The 23345-nt window shown below is 55.5% G+C and overlaps 3 protein-coding genes, 1 non-coding gene and 3 pseudogenes across 4 annotated transcripts, besides 5 other annotated features; all 7 read right to left on the bottom strand.

The window, feature by feature from the left end:
* On the bottom strand, window positions 1-2242 carry Tc00.1047053509075.70 (annotated as a pseudogene; the record flags this gene model as incomplete).
* Window positions 1-23345: a sequence feature (areas not merged during assembly with more than two copies in the genome that could not be assigned to a particular haplotype).
* Window positions 5417-5439: a sequence feature (AT_rich).
* Tc00.1047053509075.50 (trans-sialidase, putative) lies at window positions 6477-8684 on the bottom strand (the record flags this gene model as incomplete). Its single annotated transcript, XM_805715.1, has 1 exon — window positions 6477-8684. The coding sequence occupies one exon, from the start codon at window positions 8682-8684 to the stop codon at window positions 6477-6479; it is 2208 nt and encodes a 735-aa protein (XP_810808.1).
* Window positions 9540-9563: a microsatellite.
* Window positions 9964-10689, bottom strand: Tc00.1047053509075.40 (mucin-associated surface protein (MASP), putative; the record flags this gene model as incomplete). The annotated part of the gene is made up of 1 exon (XM_805714.1): window positions 9964-10689. One exon carries the CDS (start codon window positions 10687-10689, stop codon window positions 9964-9966), a length of 726 nt encoding a protein of 241 aa, XP_810807.1.
* Window positions 10916-12538, bottom strand: Tc00.1047053509075.31 (annotated as a pseudogene).
* Window positions 12879-12923: a sequence feature (AT_rich).
* Window positions 12933-12973: a microsatellite.
* Tc00.1047053509075.20 lies at window positions 16049-20467 on the bottom strand (annotated as a pseudogene).
* Tc00.1047053509075.16 lies at window positions 20955-21022 on the bottom strand. Its single transcript, XR_008255596.1, has one exon. It is a non-coding gene; the product is annotated as a C/D small nucleolar RNA (snoRNA), TB8C3C3 (small nucleolar RNA).
* Tc00.1047053509075.11 (trans-sialidase, putative) lies at window positions 23046-23345 on the bottom strand (the record flags this gene model as incomplete). The annotated part of the gene is made up of 1 exon (XM_805716.1): window positions 23046-23345. A coding segment is annotated over one exon (300 nt), but the record flags the coding sequence as incomplete, so codon positions are not given.

The following is a 23345-nucleotide window of genomic DNA, read 5'->3' as shown; positions in this document are numbered from 1 at the left end:
TGTCGCCCACAATATTGGAGTTATCGACATGACATCTCTCCATTCCACCATTGAAATGCGTATCTCGTGCTGCACATAAATAATCCCCCACGACATGTCTCGGGAAAATTCCTCCCAACCATTACAATATGCCGCCAGGCACTCAGTGAACGGCCGCACAGTGCTGGCGGTGGTGTGGTGCCCACCTGCCGTAGCCATCCGCAGCCCAACCAGCGTCACTGGATTAGACTCTGAGAAAAAAGGAATCCACCAGCGAAAATTTTGTGGCCCACGGTTTGTACAGCACCCCGTACTTTATTTTACGGATCGTTTTTTCATATTCCCTCGGCAGCAAACCTTCATCTCCCTTGGGATGCAATTCAGGGGCCAACTTCAAGACGCAGGGCTTTGCTTGACGTCCTGTTGTCGGCTCAAGCTCCGTGAGTTTCGTCGCCATTACCGTGACAAAGGCACTCTCCGTGAACGATTTCAAAGCAAACCATCCAAAAAATATGGGCAAAATATTATCCCTCGACGCCAACATCAGCCTCAAAAGCTATTTTATTCTGCCACACTTGGAAGGCGTTCCAATGTCCGTTCCTCGAGGCAATCAGATATCGGTGCATTGAAAAGGATCACACCGCCTGCGTATATTTCCCGAACAACTTTCACAGGCTTGTGGGACGGATCCTCAGAACACCATGGCGACTCACCTCCCTGTGAAAAGTGCTCTTTCACAGTTCCCTCGTTGATCGATTGCAATGCAAACCTCACCGCTCCACAGCGTTCCCTAAACGCCTCCTCATAAAAGACATGACGTGGAATCGGTCCCAAAAGATACATGTGTTTTTTGACCTCTTTCAAGCATTCCGTCTGTTTCTCTTTGGTCCCATCACGCGTCATCCATGCACACATCGCCTTCACATCCACCTCGTCGGGGCAATTCACGATGATTCGACTGGCTTGTAGTTGCTTCGCCCACTCATCATAGTTGGCTACCTTTGGGAATGGCACCGCAATCATGCCCCATCCAGAAGTAGGCGCAAAATGTCTCGGTGGCGGCGTTCCCTCCTTTGCCACACCGTAGATAATATACACATTCCTCCCATGCCCCCTCAAACTTCTCAACTCCGAGACGCACATGTCCTCATCGCTGTATCTTGTCACCGCTCTGGTGGTCTTGTCAGACACTTGCGCAGCTCCTCTCCAAAACAGTGGACTACCACTTGGAGTTTCTCGACATCGCAGTGCAGCAGCTGGTAGAGGAGGTACGAGCCGGCAACCATCGACTTCCCGATCCCGGGCATCCCAACCAACACACGCCGCTTTGGCTTAAAGTCGGTCCCACCGTGATGGGTGGACCACGCGGTTACATCGCCCTTGACGATCCGCCACACTCGGTCCACCTCACGGTTCACAAAAACGTCCTTGGGAAGATCCTGTATCGTATGCCACGTGCAAGGCCATCCTTTCTCCGAGGCAAGCACCATCAACACGGGAGGTGCTGCACCACATTGCTGCACAGCGTCATTCTCTTCGATAGCGTCGTCAGCTTCCCTGTACGACCATGACTGTCCTGGCTTCCCCTCATGCACCCCATTCCCGTCCCCGTTTTCTTTCGCTCCACGCCGTCCGGAAGTTCCACCGCATGGCCCCGCCCCGCATTGTGCACAGACTCGTACACTCCCTCCAGTTTCTCCGGTGCGCTCGTCGTCGTTGGGTTCCTCGCCTCCTCGGCAGCCGCATCCAAGAAATGTTTGGTGGAGTTATGAACAGCTGCTTTTACCTCCACAGCAGCCAATGACCACCCCGGTAGATTGTCGACACCCTTATCGCATAGCTTGCGTATATCCTCGTCGAAGACCATTTCACCCTTTGCAGCTCGCCTCATACTCAAACAATGACCCGATGCCTGTATCTCGTTCAGTGCTCCTTTATCACGGATATACTTCGTGGGGTCCCTAAGAAACCCCTCCAGCATGACATCCCGATTGGTGTCCACAATGCCCCTGCCATCCGGTTCCCTCGTAAGAAAGTCGTTCAGCCTCATTTCTTTGACGCGAGCTCTTCCCTTAAACAGTACCTCATCGATATTAGTGGAAGTGGTAAATTTCATTTCTTGCGTTCGTCTTAGCCTTTCCGCTGCCTCCCGCCTCGCTTCTGTCGGTACCTGCGTGAGGGCTGCGTTTAGTTTTCCCCCTGCAAGAGGAGTGATCGTATGCTTTTCTTTCATAGTCCCTACGTTACCCGAGAGAGAGCACATCTTCGTGAAGAGGCCTAGTAATGGCCCCCAGCGCTTGGTGCGCAGTTAGGTTAAGAATTTCTTCAAGAGGCCGCTGGTCGTGTACGTAATCATCCGGCTCCTGAACAAACATCTCCATCGTCACATTGTAGTCTTTCATCAACGGCCGCCCTGCCGCCAGCATAATTCCAAAGGAAATCACTCAGCCTCATGTTGGTGCTGCTCATGGTCCACTGCGGCCACACTTTACTCCCCAACACATGTCGAGCCGCAGCGTCGGAACCATCACAAGAGCCACGGCGAGGCGCCATCACAACACCCGTGTGGTGAAGCATCCCACTCGCACCGCCCAACTGCGGCCAGCAGGTGCCGCTGGCTCCAAAGGACAGTCGCGGCTGTCTCGTCTCGCAGTCCCAATGGCGTTGGGCGTGGCACTCGCACGGCTCGGTGATCGGTGCGCCATGCAGCCGCACTGCAACGCCTGTCGGTGAAGCAGCCGAGGACCACCGCCCCGCAGCAACGCGAGGCATGCAACCAACCCCAACACCGCCACACTATTGTTCTTTTTTATTTTGCTTTATTTACTTTGTCGGTCTGTTTGCCCCATCACCGACACCAAAAATAAGTGCACACATTCACAAAAGGAAAGAAACAAAGAGAAAAGGAGGCACGATCCCACCGTCCCGCCGCGGGTCACCACTCTCCTCCACACACCACCATTGCCGCGCAGAGGACCGCAGTCACATCGCAGAGTCAACACCACAATGTGCACCACACCATCGTGCAGTGAACGATGGGCGAGACGCGGCCATGCATCGCCCCGCTCCATTTTCCCACCCCTCAAGTGTTGCGTGCCCGCACAAAGCTGCAAACAGAACCAGTGTGCACACAAGCCCAATCAACATCCTTACTCGCTGAACCACATCATTCGCATGCAGTGACAGCTTTTGAGGACACACCAGCAGTAGCAGGCTGCACGGAATTTCCCTGCCAACCCCGCAAAGAGACACAACAACTCTGCGGAGTCAAGGTGGCTGCCCCTCGGTGATGCCCGCAGCTCACATGACAGGAATAATCCCACGCACGCACAGTTCCGGACACCTCGCTGTTTGAGTGCCCAACAGAACATGTGAAAAAATACCTGCGCGCAAGATGGAATTAAATATGCGGAAAGTCGGTGTGCTTTCTCCGATGGCGTTGGCGAGCAGTCCCACACAATCCAATCAAATTTGCACGCCGGACAGAATGGCGTCCGTCAATCAATAAAAAAAAATGCGACACTGAAAAGGAGCAGAGAAGAGTTGGCGCATGCGATTGCCAGCGACAACTATGAGCAACCCGCCAGCACCAACCGAGGTGCCGAGGAGCACGCTTGTGTAGAACTGGCCGTCAGGCAGAGAGGGCAAACAAGACAAGGGGGCAGCAAACCCTCTCGTTCAATTTCTCCTGACCGCAACACCAGAATCAAAATAACATGGACGACAAGAGCGGCAACGCCTTCTCCAAAGCATCTTGTCAAGAAGCCGCAGGACCTCAGGGAGGGAAGAAGACAGCGGTGGCAGCCACAGCGGGGGAGGCAATAAATCGCTGGCAGGCACCCTCACGTCGACGCGCACACCACATCCGCGTGGGCCGGGGACACAGAACGAACCGCTCGAAAACACACGCATCAAATCCTCAAAACAAAGTCGCAGTGAATCGACAGGAACTCCCCGCCCAAAATAAATTTATAAAGTAGCGTTTTTCAAGGGGGAATCCGCTTTTCCGACGACGGCACGGACGCCTCGCAGGAACTTCTTGCAAATCTCCCTTCGCAGGTCCGCATGAAAACGCAGCGGAATAAAAGAGAGCGCAACGACGCAAAAAAAAAAATAATCCTCCTAACCGACCAGGTGGCAGGCCGCCCTCGCGCAAGTGGACAAAACACAACTTCACTCCGGTCTGGTAGTGGTGGTCGTCTAGCAACATTTTTCTCCTTCTCGTAGCAGTGCACATCCCCTCCCACAAATCATTTGTTCGGGCCATGCTCCTGCGGCCAAACATCGCGCTGCCGGATCCCACGGCACAGTCCTCGGCACAGAAGTGAGGAGGAGGGACCGCAGAAGGTGCGAGCAAATCCGAATTCGGTGGCGGTCGCTGCAGTGAAGATTGACGTCCCGCGCGGTGTCCCTTTTCCGGGTCCGGTCCTCACCGTGCCATGCGCTCAGCGTGCGGTGCGCCGACCGCTCCAAACATCCACACGTGCTTGCGTCTCACCGTCGCTCGCAGCCCCGTTCGTTGGCGGCTTCAGGGATGTCGCCATCCAGAGACGGGCATAAGGACGTTGCATCCAACAAAACCTTCAGAGGCACCCGGTGGGCCAACGACGACCATCACTGCGGGATGTGCGGCCCTTCCGCCGCTCACCTCAAATCGCACTTCTACGCCTCCTCGAGCAGCAGCAGCATAAATACACCGGTCCACTTGAGGCCCTCACCAGCCATTGCAGGAAGACCACTCTGCCTCGGTGCTATGAAACCCGAATTGCATTGACGGGCCACTTCGGAAAACCCTGTCGCATCCTCCCCCACTATGCGGAAACACATCCGTCGTGCATGTGACCACCGCAGCCAAATGAATCCGGTCCAAACACCCTCCAAATCAAATTCCCCTTTCCTCACGCCATTCCTTCATTCCATGCGCCCTGACCCTCATCCGCACGTGCCCACTCACACAAGCCAAAAAAGAATGGTGGTGGCCGCCCAACGCTCCGGCAAAAAATGTCCAGCACGCACACGCACAACAAATGACATGTGCAAGCGCACAGCACAACGGCGGAGAAGCGCACACCGAAAGGAATGCGGTCCTCCACAGCAGTCGCAGCCCACCGCGCGCATCACACCCGCAGGAAGAGTGACTCGCCGTGCGCGCTCCCTCTCCCCTCCTCCCCTTCACGCCCACGGAGGAAGCAGCAGCCACCCGCAACCGCCAGCACACGCCACAAAAGAAGCATCCAAATCCACTGCAATGTGCATCCTGTGCGTGCATGTGGTTGTGCGTGCCTGCAGACACACGAGGCAGAGAAGTAAAAACAGGAGCAGAGCATGTGAAGGGACGCACAAACAAAAACTGTACAGCAGAAGTGCATGGCAGAAATAACAGGACTGCTCAAACTCATGATATTGCACTGCAGACCAAAAAGCGGCAATTCATAAGAAAATATTAAAATTTAAAAAATTCATCTTCACCTTCCACCCCTCACACTTTGAAAAAAAAATTTAAAAAATGAAAGAAAGAAAGTCGTCCTCTATTACGGCTACACCCACACAATAAAAAAAACATACACAAAAAAAGCACCTAACTACCGTGTGGCCATACCAATCTGTTTGTATATTTCGTCCTAAAATGAAATTAAAAGATATTTAAATGTCCTTCAACCGTCCGACCCTTTGCGTGCCCGCACATAGTTTATATTTCACGGGGTCATCTGCGTGTTGCTGCTCCCCTCAGTCCTTTTATTGGTGCGTGAGTGCGGCCCGCAGAGCACAGTCACTCGTGTGTGTGGGGACTGAGAGAAGCACGCAGACATGACGGCAGTCGCGTCACTCCATCGGGAGAGTGAGAGCAGCAAAAAAAAAAACACGGCGGCAGGGTGTGGCTTTGTGTGTGGCGCTGCGGGTGTCTGCCTGCCCTGGCCGCAAAGAAACAAAAAAGAAGAGGGAAGAAATGTGTGCTCCGCCCCACAGGCCCTCGTCGCACGCCCACACGTCACGGCTCCCTCAGCGCGCCGTTCGTCGCGGCCCCTCCTCATGCGTGCAGCAGGCGAGGCGCACAGGGCCATCGTCATGAGCGTGTCGGTGGGTGTGTGAGTGGAGCAGTTGGGCGGAAACACACGGCACCCCTCGCAGGAAGAGTGCAGAAAAAACAATTGAAAGGGGGAAGAGTAGAAAGGAAAAAAAGTCCACAGTGATTGCCCCCAAAAGGCAAACAAGAAGGGAAGAGTGGAGCAAAAAGGAAAAACAGAAATAAAAATTTTTTTTTGAAAAAGCAAACAGAAATAATTAAAAACGTACATAAAAAACGTAAGAAATTATACTTCGAACAGAAAAAAAAAAACGTTCATAGTGGTTGCCCTAAAGCAGCAAGGGGAAAATGGGAAGCATTAAAATAGAGCAAAAACAATTTATTCTCTGCGTAGTAAATTTATTCCTAGCGGTGTGTGTGTGTGTCGCTGCAGAGGAAAACGCAAGTGTTCCACACTGAGGCCACACGCTCCTCACGCAGCTGCAAATACCCACAGCCCAATCAGAAGAAGAAGCGGCAGCAGTCCGCTCCCAGCAGGCGCATTGGCTCGCACACCCTCAATCCGAGGGATATGCCTCCTGTCCTTGATTGCAGCCATCTCAGTGAAATTCAGTGGGCGGTTGTACAGAAAGACGTTCTTCACCGTCACATGGGAATCTTGTTCGTGTCCCTCCTTCTGATCATACGCGCCAAAGCAAAAGCGTACAAGCTCAAGTGGCGCCTCACCTGTTAACGGCGCCTCTTCCTCCCCCAGCAACTCGCCATCAATGTACACAGAGGCCTTGTTGCCTTGCAGCATAAGTGCCACTTGATGTTCTTTCTTCGGCTCCCAAGGCCTGCTTTCCGTTGTTGGTTTTGTCTCGCCTTTGAGCCCCGTCTCCCACGTCTTATTCGCGGTATACGACAGTCCCATGGTATGGTTGGAATTATTGTCCGCCAACGTCGCAGTCAGTAGAGGGGTGTTCCCACTCGGAGCCTCTTCGATGGTCACCGTCGCTACAAGTGTGAAGTTGTGGCTCAAGGATACATGACGCACATTATCATCCGGAGTGTTCACAGACCATATTACCCTGGAGTCAGGCTCCGTCAACTGAAACCCATCCTCGACCTTCTTCGCATTAGGCGTCACCGTCGCATTCAGGCAAAGGTACTCGTCGATCCACGTGTCATCGCTGGCCGCATCGGACAAAACTGCCACCAGACCCGCCGTGGGTATAGACAAGCTGGAGAAGAAGGCGTCCTTCTTCGCCCAGGTCTTCAGGACGAAGTTGATTGTACTCACTTCGTCCGTCAGGCAGGAAAGCGACATGACACTGTTTTCACCATTGTCCCTCTGTTGTAAAAGATGCAACTTGCCATCCGAGTACAGCAGGCTGCTGGCGAACTCCTCCTTCACAGTAGTGTCCATGCCAACCGGTCCAAAATAAAACGAGCGGTTATTGTCCGTGACCCAAAGGTAGAGCGCTCTTTCACTTTTCTCCCCCGAGAAGTCCCCTCTCTGCGTGTACAGCATGACCTTCCTTCCCCCAATGGTCGCGGTGATAAGGGCTTCCACACGCAAGCTTTCGTCCCAAGAGCCTCCTGATCGTGCGTTGACCCACACGCCTGGAAGCGTCCCGGCTGCCGCCGTCCACGTTGTCCCCATGTCACGCGACTCGTACACACTCTGGCCATACTTGAAATTAACAATCATGAGAAGTGATCCCTTCCATTCGGTGACGCGGGGGTCAGTGCAGTTCACAGGGGAAATGTCCTCAGAGAGCGCCCAGGTACTGCCGTTGTCCTTCGAGTAAATAATCATGGAGTAAAAGTCACCTTTTCCGCTCTTCGCCATCACAGGAAACACAAGCATGCCATCCTCCATCAGAACACCTGAGCCACCAGCGGCAAGAAGCCCTGTCAAGTTACCTTTGTGAGCAGCTATAGTACTCTCGTTTAACGGAGACTTAATTTCGCCCCATTTGATACTTTCAGTCGGATCGCTGCTCGTAGGATCACTCACATCACCCACAACCAGCTCTAGTTGTGTTTTGAATCCGCTATATGTCTGATTTCCAACAGTTTGTTTGTGCTCATAATCGCTTCCCGCAAGAAGAAACACCTTATTGCCCTTCGTGGTGGTTGTGGGGTGGTAAAAAAAGTCCACACGATTATCCGCTCCATCCATTGTACCAAGCACGGTGTTTGCCTTCCATGTAATTTCATTCACCTTGCCAACAAGAGTGGACCAATCCCACGTAGCGTCGATGTACCCTACCACAATATCAGAAGAATTTTTCTCTTTTTGTCTGCCAGCATCAATGGTATACACTTGACCTTCGGCAAAAGCAGCAATCACTCCACCAGCACTGACGAGAGAGGGTGAAATAAATGAATGCCTCGTCGTAACTGGAACAATCCCATCCTTCGGCTGCACCGGCGTCATCTGCGGCAAAAATAGATCGACTCCCTGCGGCAATTGCGCATTCCCCGAATTACTCGTCACAGCGTTCGAAGCTCCACAGACGGAGCACATCATAACGACAAGGAGAAGCAGCACCGCGGAATTAAACACACGCCGGAACATGTGGGGCCTCCGCGGCTCACTCTCGCTTCCTTCCCTCCTTCTTCCGCTGGATCCGGTCATGCGGCGACGGTTGTGTGTGCGGGGTACCTTCACTGCAGCAACGCGTGAGAGCATATAAATATGTGTGTATGTGGGTGGTGTGTGCTGTTGTTGTTCCTTTCAGAGCCTTACAATTTCACAATAGCGTTTCGCGCTTTTTTCCCTAGCTTATTTAAAAAGCTAAAAATGAAAAAATCATGCCAAAAAAATTACAACAGTGAACACCGTTACTCATCCACAGTGAGTGGCATCACGGCGGGCCGCAGTCACTCCCAACAACAACAACTCACGCACACAGACACACGGAACGAGAAGAAAGAACAGTGCACCGGGAAAACACACAGAGACTGCCATCACCAGCAGGAGCCACGGCGGGTGAGCCGTTCTTCACGCGTCAGCACACAGAGAGCAACGCCCACACACGATAACAACCAGCGGGAGGCAAAAGAACAAAACCTCCCTTCGCAGCGCCAACGCGCTTCCACCAGTCGTTTTACCGTTGTCTTCTCCAACGCTCCCGCTTCGCCGCCGGCGCACACCACGTCGCACAACCGCATAAACCCAATCAACGGATCAACAGCATGGTAAAACCTTCGGCACATGAGGCTGCTGGATGGGAACCAATCCGAGCTCTCCCAAGCACCCTCAACATTCCCAATACCCACCTGCCTGCATGCCGCCACATTCACGCTCGCAACATGTCAAAAAAAAACAAAATGCAGGCTTTTTCCCCCCTCGCGAGGGCCTCCGCAGCCACAATCCTGTGCGTGCGTGCATTCTCAGCGTTTAAAACACGGCATGTGTGTGTGCCTGTGCTTGTGTGTTTGGCAGCGCCTATACTTGCAGAGCAGCTGTGCGCCACAAGAGAGTCTGAAGAAAGCAACGGCAGAGAGAGGCAGATAGCACACACGCAAATTACTCATATCATCGCACACACACACACACACACACGCAGCCGCGGAATGGGTGCACTCAACCACAAAATCAAAAAGGAAAACAAAACAAAAAGCCGAAGCGTGGGACGACCAGCGCACACACACTCGTTGCTCCCGCAAAGCAAAACACACACACAGAGGGAGAGAGAGAGAGGTCGCCCACTCAATGCAATAAAAACAAAACAGAAACAGTTACGGTGCTCCGTCCATGCAGCCAGGCAGGACGGCAGCGGTGCGTGTCGTGCAAAAGAGAGCACCAACGGGCCTGCATGGGTGTGCATGCATATATACAATGGGCACATTATTGTGTGTTTCGTGGGGTGAGGTGAGGGCGAGAGTCCATGCAAGGGGACACACACACAGAGAGAGAAGGAAGAGTGTGTGTGCGGGCGGTGCATGGCTCTCTCTTACACTCACTCTCACGCGGCCACCACCGCGGCAGCAGCTGCACACGCAACAACAGGAACAACAAGAAGCAAAGGAGGGGAGGTGGTGTGGGAGGCCGCGGTGCTGCCGTCACTGTCGACGGGTGTCACCGTATGATTTGTTTGAGCGGCGGTGGTTGTTTTTTCTGTTTGTGGTGCTGTCTCACTGAGAGTTGAAACAGCGTTGGTTTTGCCAATTCCAAGGCCGTCGTGTTGTTCTTCGGAGCTTTGAGCATCATCCTCATCTGCCTTATTCTGGACATGATCACCGCTGCCACTTGCAGAGGTAGATGAGATTGTTGTTGTTTCTGCTGGTCTGCTGGTTGCTGCATTCTTTGTCGAATCCTCCGTGTCTGTGTCATGACTGTGCTGGCCTTTTTTAGAATCCATTGGAGGTGGTTCCGTTGCTTCTGAGTCCGTTTTTGATCTTGACGGTGTGTTTTCGTTCTTTGTTTTGGTGACGCTATGTAAGTGTTCTTGATCTGGTAGTGGGCCTCCTTCACCTGCTGTTGATGATGGTGCAGGTCCAGCCGATTGCATTGTTGATGCCTCCACCGCAAGAGTAAAACACGTCTTCCCAACAGCCACGCTTCGGGTGGCTGAAACACCTGCCCTCACACCGGCGATGGCATCTGCAAGCGCCTGTAATTCCTCAACACCGCCCGTCAGAAAAAAACCAACGGCGCTCAAACCCTGCAGCCACGCATCCCTCGTAGCCATTTAAAACTCGTTGTCCTGCAGAAACGCCTAAAAATAAATAACAAGAAGACCGCGCATTGCTGTGAAAGGACAAGAACACGTCGCTTTCATCCTGCAACGGAAGATTGTGCCTCCTGCGTAACGCGGCCACAAGTACGCGGTGCACCAACACCGAAGCGGTGGGCATGTTGCCCCATGACCCTCCCCCTCCACAAAGGTCCAAGAAGTGCAACAGAACATCCTCCCATCAAAAAAAAGGCCCAATGGAGCGGGCACTACATTGTGCGGACAACACAGAAGGAACACCCTCAGAGAACGAATGCTCTTGAATGCCCTTCACAATAAGCCAGCGGGTTGGCCGTGAAACCAACAAACACCGGAGAGCCACCTGCTCTGCATGTATCCAATGACGCAATCGAGCGCAATCTTACAGGGCACATAAACCAGCCTGTTCTCGTCTCCGTCTGTGTGGGCACGACAGTCCTGCCATCATCCTTCGCCCTCACAAAGTATTCCACAGGGTCCTTTGAGCCAGACACCACCACACGGCGATATGCCGCCGGATAAGTGCTCTCCATACCGCACAAAATAATAAAATTTTCCCCACGTCGAGGACCGCAGTGAGAACGAGCATAACGATGAGCAACACAATTGTTGACTCTGCTGTGTTTCATCACAACACTCTATCCTCCGTTGGCTCAGGCCTCTGCCACACGGAGAAACACAGATGTAACATCACTTACACGCAACAGAATGAAATCCGCAATAACATATTCGTGCAGGACGCAACAAACACCAGCCCGCTCAGCAGCTGTTGTGGTCATATTCCGTGAAAAATGGTCCATGCCCACAGGGAAATTCTTTGTCCAGTTGCACAAACAATTGATGGGCCAAGCAACGTGGGACCAAGAACGACGGCACCAGTCGATATTAGGCCGTGGAATCGCCAGTGAGAGCCATTGATTGGAACAAACACCAAAGCCACCAGCGGCCAACAAGAACTGCAACAAGGCACTCGTACTTCAATCAAAGGATAGATTCGTCTCGTCCAGGAAGAAGAAAGAATAAATAATATTTTTCCTCCTCACAGAGCCTTCCAGCAATGAAACACCATCATGCAATCCACCCCTATCGGCATTACTCAGGAGCACGAGGCCTGTGCAATGTGTAGAGGGCTCTGCAATCAAGCGAATGAGGCGCTCCACGGTAGTAAACGGACTCCTCACAGGACAAGCATCAACCAGTCGCGAGCAGCATGCCTCTTCATGGGCTCTCCGTTTTGGTTCCAACCGAGACGGAAGGCCTTCGTCGCTCAGCACCAACCCCGCGTTGCGTCGTGTCGTCAAATAAAACAATTGAGGATCACGGAGCGCATCATCGGGGAAATCGTCCTCATATGTGGGAAACGTCATCGCACACGCCGGAAACAGGTGCGCATGATGTCCCTCCACGTCAGCCGCGCAGCCTGCCAGATGAAGGAAAATCCGGAGAAACGGAAGTCAGCACACTCACCTCCACCCCGGGCAGTTTTATCAGGACGGTCGAATCATCAATTCGGGGGCTCCACACTTGTTGAGGGATATTGTGACGCTCTGACAAGTCCACGTGCATGTCCACACAATGTCCTACTTCCTTTCACACCTCTGCATGCGACCGCACCGTCTCTTAAGCCACATCAAGGACAGAATAGATAGCGAGTGGCACATGGTCAGCCAGCGCCGTTCCATTCCTTAAGGTTCCGAATACCGAAGCACAAAATCACCGGCCATCAATCAGTAATGCCTTCGGCAAAATGTCTCTTCTGGCCAACGTCAGACAACTGTTCCGGAGTACATGTTGTCCCATGCCTCGCTGACGCCGCCCTCAGCATCCTCTGCGGGTACACCGTGCATTCACTCCCAAAATGCGGGTGTGGAGTACACCTCAACAATAACTGCACAATAAACCTGCAAACTTCTTGTTGAAAGTTATCATTGTGTTGGGTGTCAGAGGCAACGCAATCACACGTTGCGGCTCCTCAGGAGATCAAAGAAGATAGCAATCAACGTTCAATTGCGATGGGCTTCGCAAACCCCTTGCTACTTTTGTCCTACTGGGTGCTTCAGTGCGTACGCAACCCTGGATGCGAAACTCAGTGCCTATACGCCCTAAAAACGTAGGTGTAGATCCACGAAAAAAAAATACATGACACAACTAAACTAGAATGCCACAAATAAAAAATGTAAAATATATATAATCATAAATATAAAAATAAACATCAATTGATGTACATATATATATATATATATGTATCGATATAGATATAAGTATAGAAACATTCTATATAATTAAAATATATAGATATCTATTTAGATATGAATATACCCCTCTATCCTTTTTTTCCTCATTGACAAATTTTTTTCGTTCATCGATTTATTGATTTGTTGCTTTATTAATTACAAACATGTACATCCCTAGATAAACAAATGGGTATCGATATTTATTTATTTATATTCGCCAATTTTGGTATTTGTATATTCATTATTAATTGCTTCTTGCATTTCTTCGTTTTTTTTCCTAAATAACCTCAAAGACCCGCACGCCGGCCACCATCGTAGAGCACGTCCACCATGCTAATTGAAGATGCGGAAGAGAACCCCAACCCCCGGAGATGGCGCTGCAGGAGACGGCGTAAAACACAACCCGTTACGCGTCCCCTCGGAGTAGTGGAGTAAATAAATAATCCGTCACTGCCAAGAAATCAAGTAACAAATTTTCAAAAAGTCCGTAAATGAAGAGAAAAAGAGAGAAGACAAATGCCAATAACATATAAAGATTGCCGCATCTGCGAGTCGTCTTCCACCTCGTCGCCGCGTGGGAGTGCTGCTTGGGGGGCGGCAGAGCCTTTCCCCCTCGAGAAGAAAGCTGCGTCAACTTTTTGTGAAGGACAGATTACTCACTTCCCCAGCGTCCACTCCGTATTTTTGTCTGTGCGCCTACAGAGCCGGGCAGCAGAGTAGATGCGGAAGTGTCTCGTCACACATTTCATGCTGGTTGTATTTCACGATGTACGGTCAATGCCCGTGGTGTGCCGTGCTATGCCGGCCCATTCCGTGACTGTTTCGGGACTAAAAGCCGCATTCTGGACGGCGAAATCTAACCGGTGTTGATCCCATCGGGATGCCATCGCCGGGCAACGTGCGCCTTCCCGGCAGCATGACGCCTCTGTTGCCATTCAATCGGCAGCGGTGGGACGTTGATGAATGGAAGTGTGCGTGCTGCCTTGGGCACACGGTGCGCCGTCCCTCGCCGGCATTCTCCTGCGCGGCGGAGGGAATCTCCTGCGGAGGCAAAGTCGCTCTGCAGAGTTGGCGTTCTTCCTGCTGCGTTTCGAGCTTTGCGGAGTGCGTGCATTGTGGCACCATTTTTGGCGTCGTGACATTCTCACCGTCGGGGTGCTTGTGCCGGGTGTGGCTGGCCAACACCTCGGCAATGCCCGGCTGCTTGCCAAGTTAAGGGCATTGAAGGAGTGCCGTAGTCTTTGTTGCCGGCTGCTGCTCTGTTTTGGAGCGTTCGTGTGCGCGCATGTAGGATACTGGACTCGCTTTCGTTTCGGACCTGAATCCACAGGACGTGCATTGGGACGGGATGTATGCAGCAGGATCGTCATATTCCCGGGGATGCTTTCTTCTTGACCCGGAGCAGTCGTGCTTGTGGCAGTGTCGGTGACGAAGTCTGGGTCCGGCTTGTTGGTCGTACGATGCCCTGCGGAAACAGCATAAAAGCAGCTTCGGCCTGGGCTGTGCAGTCTGCAGCGGAGGTGCGGTCGGCGTGCCGTCTCTCGCTCTCGTCCTCGCTCAACTGGTGGGTGGTGGTTCCGGCGACATTCCTGGCCGTTCCGACTCACCGGAAAAGTTAAATTCCCGCAGCGCCTTGGAGCACTTAATGCCACAAACGTTGGACATGTGCGCCACGACACCAGTGCGGCATCCGCGCCGCACACCAACGGCATTTGCCTGGGATAGCGGGTTGCAGTGGCCGTAGCAGCCATCCACATTTGTGCGAAACCCCGCTGCGGAGGCGAACCAGTGCGGCCTCTTCCACACGAGTGAAAGTGGTGTCCGTGCGCGTGGGTTCCCAGTCGCCTGCTGCAGTGGAGCGGTGAGCTTCTGGCCTGAGCTGTCGGGCACAAATAATACCTTCGGCCAATGCGACGATGCCGGTGCTCCATGCGTCTGTGAGCTGTGCGAGGTCGGACGCCTCCTCGGCTTATGCATCACAAGCTTATTTCCTGGGCACGCCGCAGTGGCCAAGGACAAGCTGCATCCTTGTGCGCGCTCCTCGGCGCTGTGGGCCAGACAGAAAGGTACTTTCACAATGTGAGTCACCAGGTGATTCAGAACCGTCAACGTGTGCTTGCGTGCTTCCACGGTTCGACGAGAAGGTGCAGACACGCACGCCGCCGTGGAAGAATTCTCGGTATATACCGTACTCCCCATGCTAACGCCACATCCCTCTGTGTCTGCTGTAGTGCATGGACTTTGCAAAGCCGGAGGGAAATTAAAAAAAAAGAAGAATTCCTCGTGGAGGCATCCCCGTACCAGCGTGGCCAATCCGCGACGATATCCCTTGCCTGTGGAATGCGGTGTGCCAAGTAAATCAAAGGCAGCGTCGTGAAGGGGTGTGCAAATTGCCGGAAGTGGCCGTCACACCTCCTGCACACACAAAACGTGCGGGCCGTCACGGGCAACGAATCCCAACGCTGCGTCATCCAAGGCTTCCACGTTCCAAGTGCAAACCTGCGAGACCCTGCCATGGCGGCGGTGCGCTCAAGGATAAGTGTGGAACGTGACTGGGATGGCTTGGTCCGTCAATTCCACCGCTAAAGAGACATCGATCACCCTGTGCACTCGCCAGACCATGGCAGGCCGGAATTACGACAATGCGTCGTGCCCCAATACATAATCCCGCCCAAAGACGTTCATGGAAACCCGGAGATCTGCTCCTACTCTGCCGCCGCTTTGCTTCTGAAAGCTGTAATGCCTCCGGCATGGAAACCCACAATAAAGCAGAGCTGCAATCCATTAATTCCGCTAGGCGATTCGCTGGATCCTTCCTCCATTGCACAAAATGAGCGTTGGGTTCCTCGCACACAACTCCATGAAATTACAGTCCAATACAGCACAAAAACAGGAGCAACAAGGGCGACAGTACAATTCCCTTCCACACAGTCATCGTGGAACGGGAGAAACTCCTAAGAGCACCCGCTCAAAATAGAAACAACGATCAACAACACTGTCGGTGTTGTTATCGATGGATGGCTGTGGTGCGCAGCACATCCGTGGCCCTGCGCCCTCCCCCAACAAAAAGCACCAAACAATTAATAATTCCGCGTGGTGCACGTCACAGAAGGGCGACATCAATTTTGCTACTCGCACTGGATGCACTGTCCTGCGGGCTCAGCGCGTCTGAGCAGGTGTCACAGGCCATGGGCTGCTACGGCGGTGCGGGTGGTCGGTACGACGAAGCAACGGCGGTGCCTGAGGTGTACGACGATGACGTCATTTCGTGGGGCTTCTGCGTCTCCTCGTCGCCATCCTCGTCATCGCGCAGCAGCGCCTCCAGTCCGCCACGCCGCGGCTCGCGCAGCTCCTGCCAGTAACGATCCTCCGCGTACCACACAACGACGCCGTACACAGTGGCCGCAAGAAGCACGGTGGTCAGCAGAAACACGATCGCCGCGTACGCCCTCGCACCGCCGTCGCTCGGCGCAAGGTGTTTCGCCGCGCTCACCAGGCACAGCGCCGCAAGAAGCACAAGGCTCGCCGCGTGCATCACCGTCAGGAAGGCCGAGCGCATCATGTTCGTGAAGGCAACCACGCCCGCACCCGCAAGCAGCACAGCCGCCATGCAGAAATACTGGACGTCGCAGCCTCCCACGGGCGGGTGCACAGCCGCAATCAGGCACACCACACACAGCACCGACAGCTGGAACACGCACCAGTACACGTGGCTGCCCCTCATGTTCGTCAGCATGCCGCCGTACATCCGCTGCTGCGCCGCGGGGTGCCAATACCCGACGGGGTACAGCAGACGCTCGTGCAGCGGCTTCCTCGAAAGCTGCCAGTACCTCTCGAAGCTCGCGCCCACGTGGCGGGCAATGAAGTAGCACACGCCAGCAGGGAACGCCACACCGTACAGCACCCCAACGACACCAACCACGCGGTGCTGCACGCGGGCGCCGGGCATCGCCAGTGCGAGTACGGAGCCGAAGAATATGCCGAGGTGCATCGCGTGCGCCACAACGTACGTCAGGCTCGGGAAGCGCATCGCAGCCCACGCACTCGCCGCGTCCACGCCGCGCCACCGCTGGAAGGCGGCCGTCACACCGCAGTGCACGCACCCGAACACAGCGGCCAGCAGCGCGTTGCCCACCACCATCCACAGCGGGTCAAGAGCAGCGAACACCGACAGGAAGTACGGCAGCGCAACGGTTCTCGCACGCTCCTGCGCCGAGGCGCACGGCATCCTCGCGAACACGACAAGCGCCTGCATCTCCAGGACGGATCCCAGCCCGCCGGTCACCACCACGGCAACAGCCGCCGCACCCGCAACAACGCCGGTGATCGCCGAGAGGGCGCTGGCTGCGGGCAGCGTGTCAGACCTGATCGTGAAGGACCCAAGCAGCACACCCCTGCAGCCGCCAGACACCGCCACAGCGTCGCAGCGAATGACTATCGTCTCTTCTGCAGCAATGAAGTAACCGCGGTGCACGGGCACAGCCAGCTCCAGGACGGTGGACGGATTCGTCGCGTTGCTCAGCATCGCTCCCCACGGACCACCAAACCCGCGAGGCTGCGCCGTCGACACCGGCACGAAGCTCAGGTGCGTGCCGAGCTGCGGGTCGCCTGCCCAGCGGAACGGCGGCGGCAGCGCCACCATCAGCAGCGTCGGGACGGCGAGCGTCGGGCACGCCACGTCGCTCCACCACAGCGTGCTGCTCACCGGCGCCGTCGGGGTCCGCGTGGGCGGCAGCGCCACTGTCTCCGTCACCCGCAGGGTCTCCGTCGGAATGTAGCGCGTTGCTCTTAGGCTCGGCGTCGAACTTGGTGTCAGGCTGCGCGTCTCCGTCAGCGTCGCCGTGTGGCTCAGCGGCGGCATGGCGGGCGTGCGGTTGCACCCGTCCACGTGCGGCAGGTACACCGGCAGGCAGTCGCGCCCGTACCCGCCCTCAGCACAGCGGCAGCCGCACGACACCGACATCGCCCTCGTCGCAGCACCAAAGCAGTGCACGTCGGCATCGCACACGCCACACGCCACGGGGCGGAATTCCCCGATGATGCCGGCGGACCTGTACTCCATCGGCTGCAGCGCCTGCCCGTTGAGCGTCAGGCACCCCACGACGAACCTTCGGCCGGCGCCCCCAAGCGCTACGGTGCCGTCCATCACGACGGGCCCGCTGCCGGCATTGCCATAGAGCGTCAGCGTGCTCTGCACGAGATCCGCACGGCGCGGGTACGACGGCACAGACAGAAGCCTGCCGCTGAGGCTGTTGCCGCGCACCGACAGCCACGACCCGGACACAAACGACGCCAACCCCCGCAGCGCCAGCAGCGCGCCATCCGTCAGCGCACCGGCGTTATCGTTCACTACGACGCCGGACGCGTTGGCCTCCACACCGCTGCCAAACACCAACCCATGTGCGGCGTACACCTGGCTCCCCGACACGCGAAGCACAGCGCCCCCCGACGCCACCACGCACGCACTCGCGTACAACGCATATTCGCCACCGAGCACAGCCGCGTCCAGCGCAACACCGCCACCGACAAGCTCCAGCACCGCGCCGTCCACCACCACCGTCCGCCCACCAGTCATCACCGTCACGAGGGCAACGCCGGACACAACCAGCACGGACCGCACAAGCCGCAGGCCCGACAGCACCAGCACCGGTGCGTACGGCGAGGACTGCGAGCCGGGAAGATACACAAGCGGCGTCGGCCTCGCGGCAACCAGCAGGGTGTCCGTCACCGTCAGCACGGACCCCGCGGGATACGTGCCGGTCAGCACAAGCGCACCGTTCAGCGCCTCCACATCGCACACCGACAGCTCCACCGGCCCGCTCTCGTCGCTCCCCGCCGCCACCGCACCGCGCAGCGCTCCACCGCCCAGCACGTACAGCACGGCGCCGTTACGCAGCGACACGTTCTGCACAACGATCCGCACGCCATCCCGCGCCATCCACGGCACGTAGAGCACCGGGCTCACGCCGTCCAGCACAACGTGGCGCAGCGTCACCTCGCTCGCACCGGCAGGCACGACGAACACCGACCGCACCGTCACGCCCTCGCGGACGAACACACTCGACGCAGTGCACACAGCAGACGGCAGCGCGGGAGCTCCCACAGGCACGCACGCCTCGCCGTACCCGCCGCTGCCGCACACGCACACGCACACACCGTCCTTCATGCTCGCCGACGCCGTCCCGGGCGCGTAGCAGTACGTGTCCCTGTCGCAGGCGTCGCATCCAACAACGTCGATGCTCCCAGCGTCGCCAAAACCTGTCGCTGCGTACTCCTCCGACGTCGACAGGACACGTCCACCAGCGTCGTTGCACGCCACCTTCAAATGCGCCCCAGCCGAGAGCGACAGGCTCAGCGACAGCATCCGCGGCAGCAGCGCTCGGTTGCGCACAAAGCTCAGCGTGCTCCCAGCAGCGGTCACGGCGCCAGCAGCGTAGAGCATCCCCCTCGAGACGCCGTCGTGCACGTTGCCCCTCGCCAGCAGCATCGACCCGCCAGCCAGGCTCACCGTCGAATAAAACGCCACCGCGTAGTCCTCCGTCGACAAAAACTCGCTCCGCACAAGCGCCACAACGGAGCCCGACACGCTCACAGCCCCACGCACAGACACCGCGTGCTTGCACAGCAGGAAGTCGCTGTCAACAAACGCCACCACGGAGCCGCCACTGGCCGCAACACCGCCCCCCACCGACACGCACAGCCCCAGCTCCGACTGCACCAACAGCCCGTCCACGTACAGCGCACCGCGCTCGACAGCAGGTCCACGCCGCCGCCAACGTGCACCGCCAACCCGCCCGCCTGCGACGACCTCAGCACGGTGCTGCTCACACGCAGCTGCGTCTGCAACAGCGACGTCGCGTGCAGCACAAGCGGCGACGCCACCGCGTCCGTCAGCCCGCCCAGCTGCGAGTAGCGCATCGGCCCCGGCGTCACAATCGTCAAGTCACGGACCGTCACGTTCGTGCGTGCCGGCAGGTTGTGCACAAACACAAGCGAGCAGTAGCTCCCGGACAGCCCGCTCACGCTCACCTCCAGGCTCCGGTCACTCGCAGGCTCGCCGCTGTAGCCCCGCACGTAGATCTGCGCACCGCCGTCGCACACGCAGTTCCTCAGTTCGATGCGCAGTGTACGGGGAAGCATCGCCGCCACGTCAAACACCACAGCCACGCCGTTCGTGATGTACACGCCGTCCATCAGCACCGTGTCCACGGCGCGGCCAACCGTGATGGCTCTGTCCACCGTGCCGCCCCGCAGTCGCAACATCACCGCATGCGCCGCGGGCATCCACGCAGCAGCTGCTGCCAGCGCCAGCACAAAAAGCAGCGCCACACGCACAGCTGCAATGGCCCTGCACCACACACGGTGCCAGCTGCGCGGACACGCACCCGCCGCAGACCACATCCACCGACCCAAACACATATCAACACGGCTGTCGTGGCGTATCGCACTCGCCCCGTCGACCATTACTCCTGTCTATCAAATCCTTTCCTACAGATGGCAAATTTAATAACACGATTCATCAAAATCGTTATCCAATTGCTACTAGTTCTAATAATGCAAGTAATCCCCAATACCTTGAAACGATAGTTGTGGTGGTGAAGCCAAATTATCTCTAGCTGACGCTCAAAATAAGAATAAAATGCAGTAACAACAGTAACCAAACACAGTGGCACGCAGAAGCATCCGGTAATACACAATCCCCACCAAAGCACAACAACCGACACAAAGCAGCGCAGATGCCACAATCACGCCAGTGACACCCTCGCCCTCCCACCGCCCACGCAGTCCCAGACAACCACCATGCAGAGTGGTAAGATCCCGGCAAAAGGCCAGATTATTGTTGGCACCGCTCCTGTTACCGAACGACTCCATCACAGTGCAGTACCAATGCCGTGAAAGACACACAAGGGCCAAGGCAGACCACGTGGCAGCGTTACAACCGCCAGCCGTCAAGAGCGTAAATGAAGGTGTTGGTGTTGGTGGTGCGGAAGTGGAGTGGAGAGTTCGCAGTTCGCCAGCAGTCAAGGCGTCGTTTCTCGCTCATGTGGGTCGGCATTGCACAACAAGAAGCGGCACCAGCAGCGCACACGACACACACGAAAAGTACGAATAAAGAAGTACGGCGGGGGCACTCAGATACGGGGGACAAGGGTCCACGTCAATTGTGCGACCTGTTGACTCATAGACGTCCGGTTTGTAATCACGCCGCTGCTCTGCAATTCGTCAGTCTGCAGGAGACTGGGGAATGGAGGGAAGGGAGAGAGGGCCGGTGCGGCCCTCATCCATCTCGGTTGGATGTGATACCGGTAACGTCATCTCGTCAAATTGCCCGCAGCAAAGACCGTCGCCGTCAGCGGAGGTCGGTTTCTTCCCTCTCCCACTGGGGCGCCACTCCACCGACGCAGTCGCTCGCCTCCTCCCCCACCAACACAACGAGGGAGCAACCGCGGGAGATGCGACACGTGCGACGAACACGCAGCCGCAGAGCCCCATTGCCGTCGCCATGACCAAACAAGGCTGGCTGCAGGGCGCAAAAAAAAAGGCAAACACCTCACCAAACGCTTTAGCATCACGTGAAAGTACCGCAACCGACACACAAGGCGAAACGTCGTGAAGCAGGCACCAAAACCAAAGCTCCTCCAACAAATTCATCGTGAAGCAAAAGAAAAAAAACAAGCCACACAAACCAAAGAAAAAAAATCCCGATGCAGAGACAATAAATAGTTGTGGTGCGCAGCGGCCGTGGCATCGCACCCTTCCCTCATCAAACAGCACCGCACCACAACGCAGCGTAACGACAGCGTGCAATGACGAGGACTGAGTAGCACACACAAAGCGGCATAAACGTTTAATCCTGTAATTGCTCAAATTTACGCTCTCAGTATGTACTGCCAACGACACGGGGAAGGACACGGGAGGAGACTGTCCTATCCATCCTCCATCCGCTCACAACAGGCCCTCCCCATCCTCCTCCTCGCCACGCCCTGGGTGCCGCGAAACGCCGTCAAGCAAAGCCACGTGTATGGAAGACCCAAATGCGCGGGGCGGGGCTGGCAGCCACCCACACTCACTCCCCGCACACATCCTCTCCTACAACTTTCCCACACACAAAAGGGCAAAGACATGGAGAAGAAAAGCCCGCCGCACAACGCATGCAGAAGCACCGCCATCCACGTCGCACCGCAAGATAGAGCCGTGCGCACAGCACACCCACGGCCGCAACAAGAGGGACGGGGCGCATACAAGTCCACGGCGCTGTCCTTTACTTCCCTCCGCCCCGACAAATTGGAAGTACGCCCCACAGCAGGTTGTGGCGGGTGGCGCCCCGCACTCACAGTGAGGCACGGCGCACACCATCCGCTCCCCTCCGAGTGTACTCAGCATGCCGGAGCACGGCGTACAGCCAATCTATTGACATCGCAATGGGGAACAAAAACAATCGTCGTCGCGGAACATCGGTGCCTCTAGCGGGGAAAAAAAGAGAGGCAATAGGGGCATTTCAACAGCACGGTCAGCAGAGGGACAAGAAAAGGGACACAAGGACACAAAGTGGCAGTGGACATGGCACAGAGAAAAAAAAAGTCCGCAGGGATTTTTAAGAAAAAGAAAAAAGAAACAAAAGGGTAGGAGTTCAGAAAAAACCCCAAAAACATAAAAAAAAGCAAAAAAACGTTGATTCGGCAGGACTTTTGCTTCATGTGCCGGTTCAACAAAAAGACGACCGTGTGTTCTGTATAAATATTACCCGCACCAAGAATAAAAAAAGAAATGAAAAAAAGAAATTGTACTGTTCCACCAGCCCACACAAAATCCCTCACTTTTATTGCGGCATCCGGCCTTTCTTCCAATCCTCCTTTTGTGCAATCCGTGGGGCGCACAGCCGCAGGGCCGGCACCGCGTGTGGGCAACAAACAAAAGCAAACAAGAGGGGGAAACACATCACTCATAACAGTGTGCAGCAAACAAACATTAAAAAAAGAAAAAAAGAATTACTGAGTATTACAACAAAAAAAAAACACGCACACACACAAAAAAAAGAACCCACGGAGAACGCGCCACACAATCCCCGTGAGGAGTCGCGATGTCACATTCTTCGGCTCAAAAGACTGCCACAAGTGCACACAGCCCCAGAAGACGCAGCAACGCCCGAGACACGCACACACGCGCAGTGCTGTCACCACGTAAATCATGCAGGATCAATTTCGCGTCGGTGATCAGAGCGAGGCGGTTCTCTGGACTCATACTGCCCTCGGAAGCTGAGTGATTGGTTTCTGGAACGGAAGTGTCATTTGTAGCGGCAGTGCGTGGACGCAATCCGTCCGTAACATTCTCAGCACTCGATTCACTGCCCGCAAGAACACGGACAGACTGAGAGTTAGTCGGCTGTGCAATTCGAGG

Source organism: Trypanosoma cruzi, genomic scaffold (genome assembly GCF_000209065.1).
Source record: "Trypanosoma cruzi strain CL Brener 1047053517135 genomic scaffold, whole genome shotgun sequence".
Taxonomy (NCBI): Eukaryota; Euglenozoa; class Kinetoplastea; order Trypanosomatida; family Trypanosomatidae; genus Trypanosoma; species Trypanosoma cruzi.
This window is presented reverse-complemented; position numbering and strand designations above follow the sequence as displayed.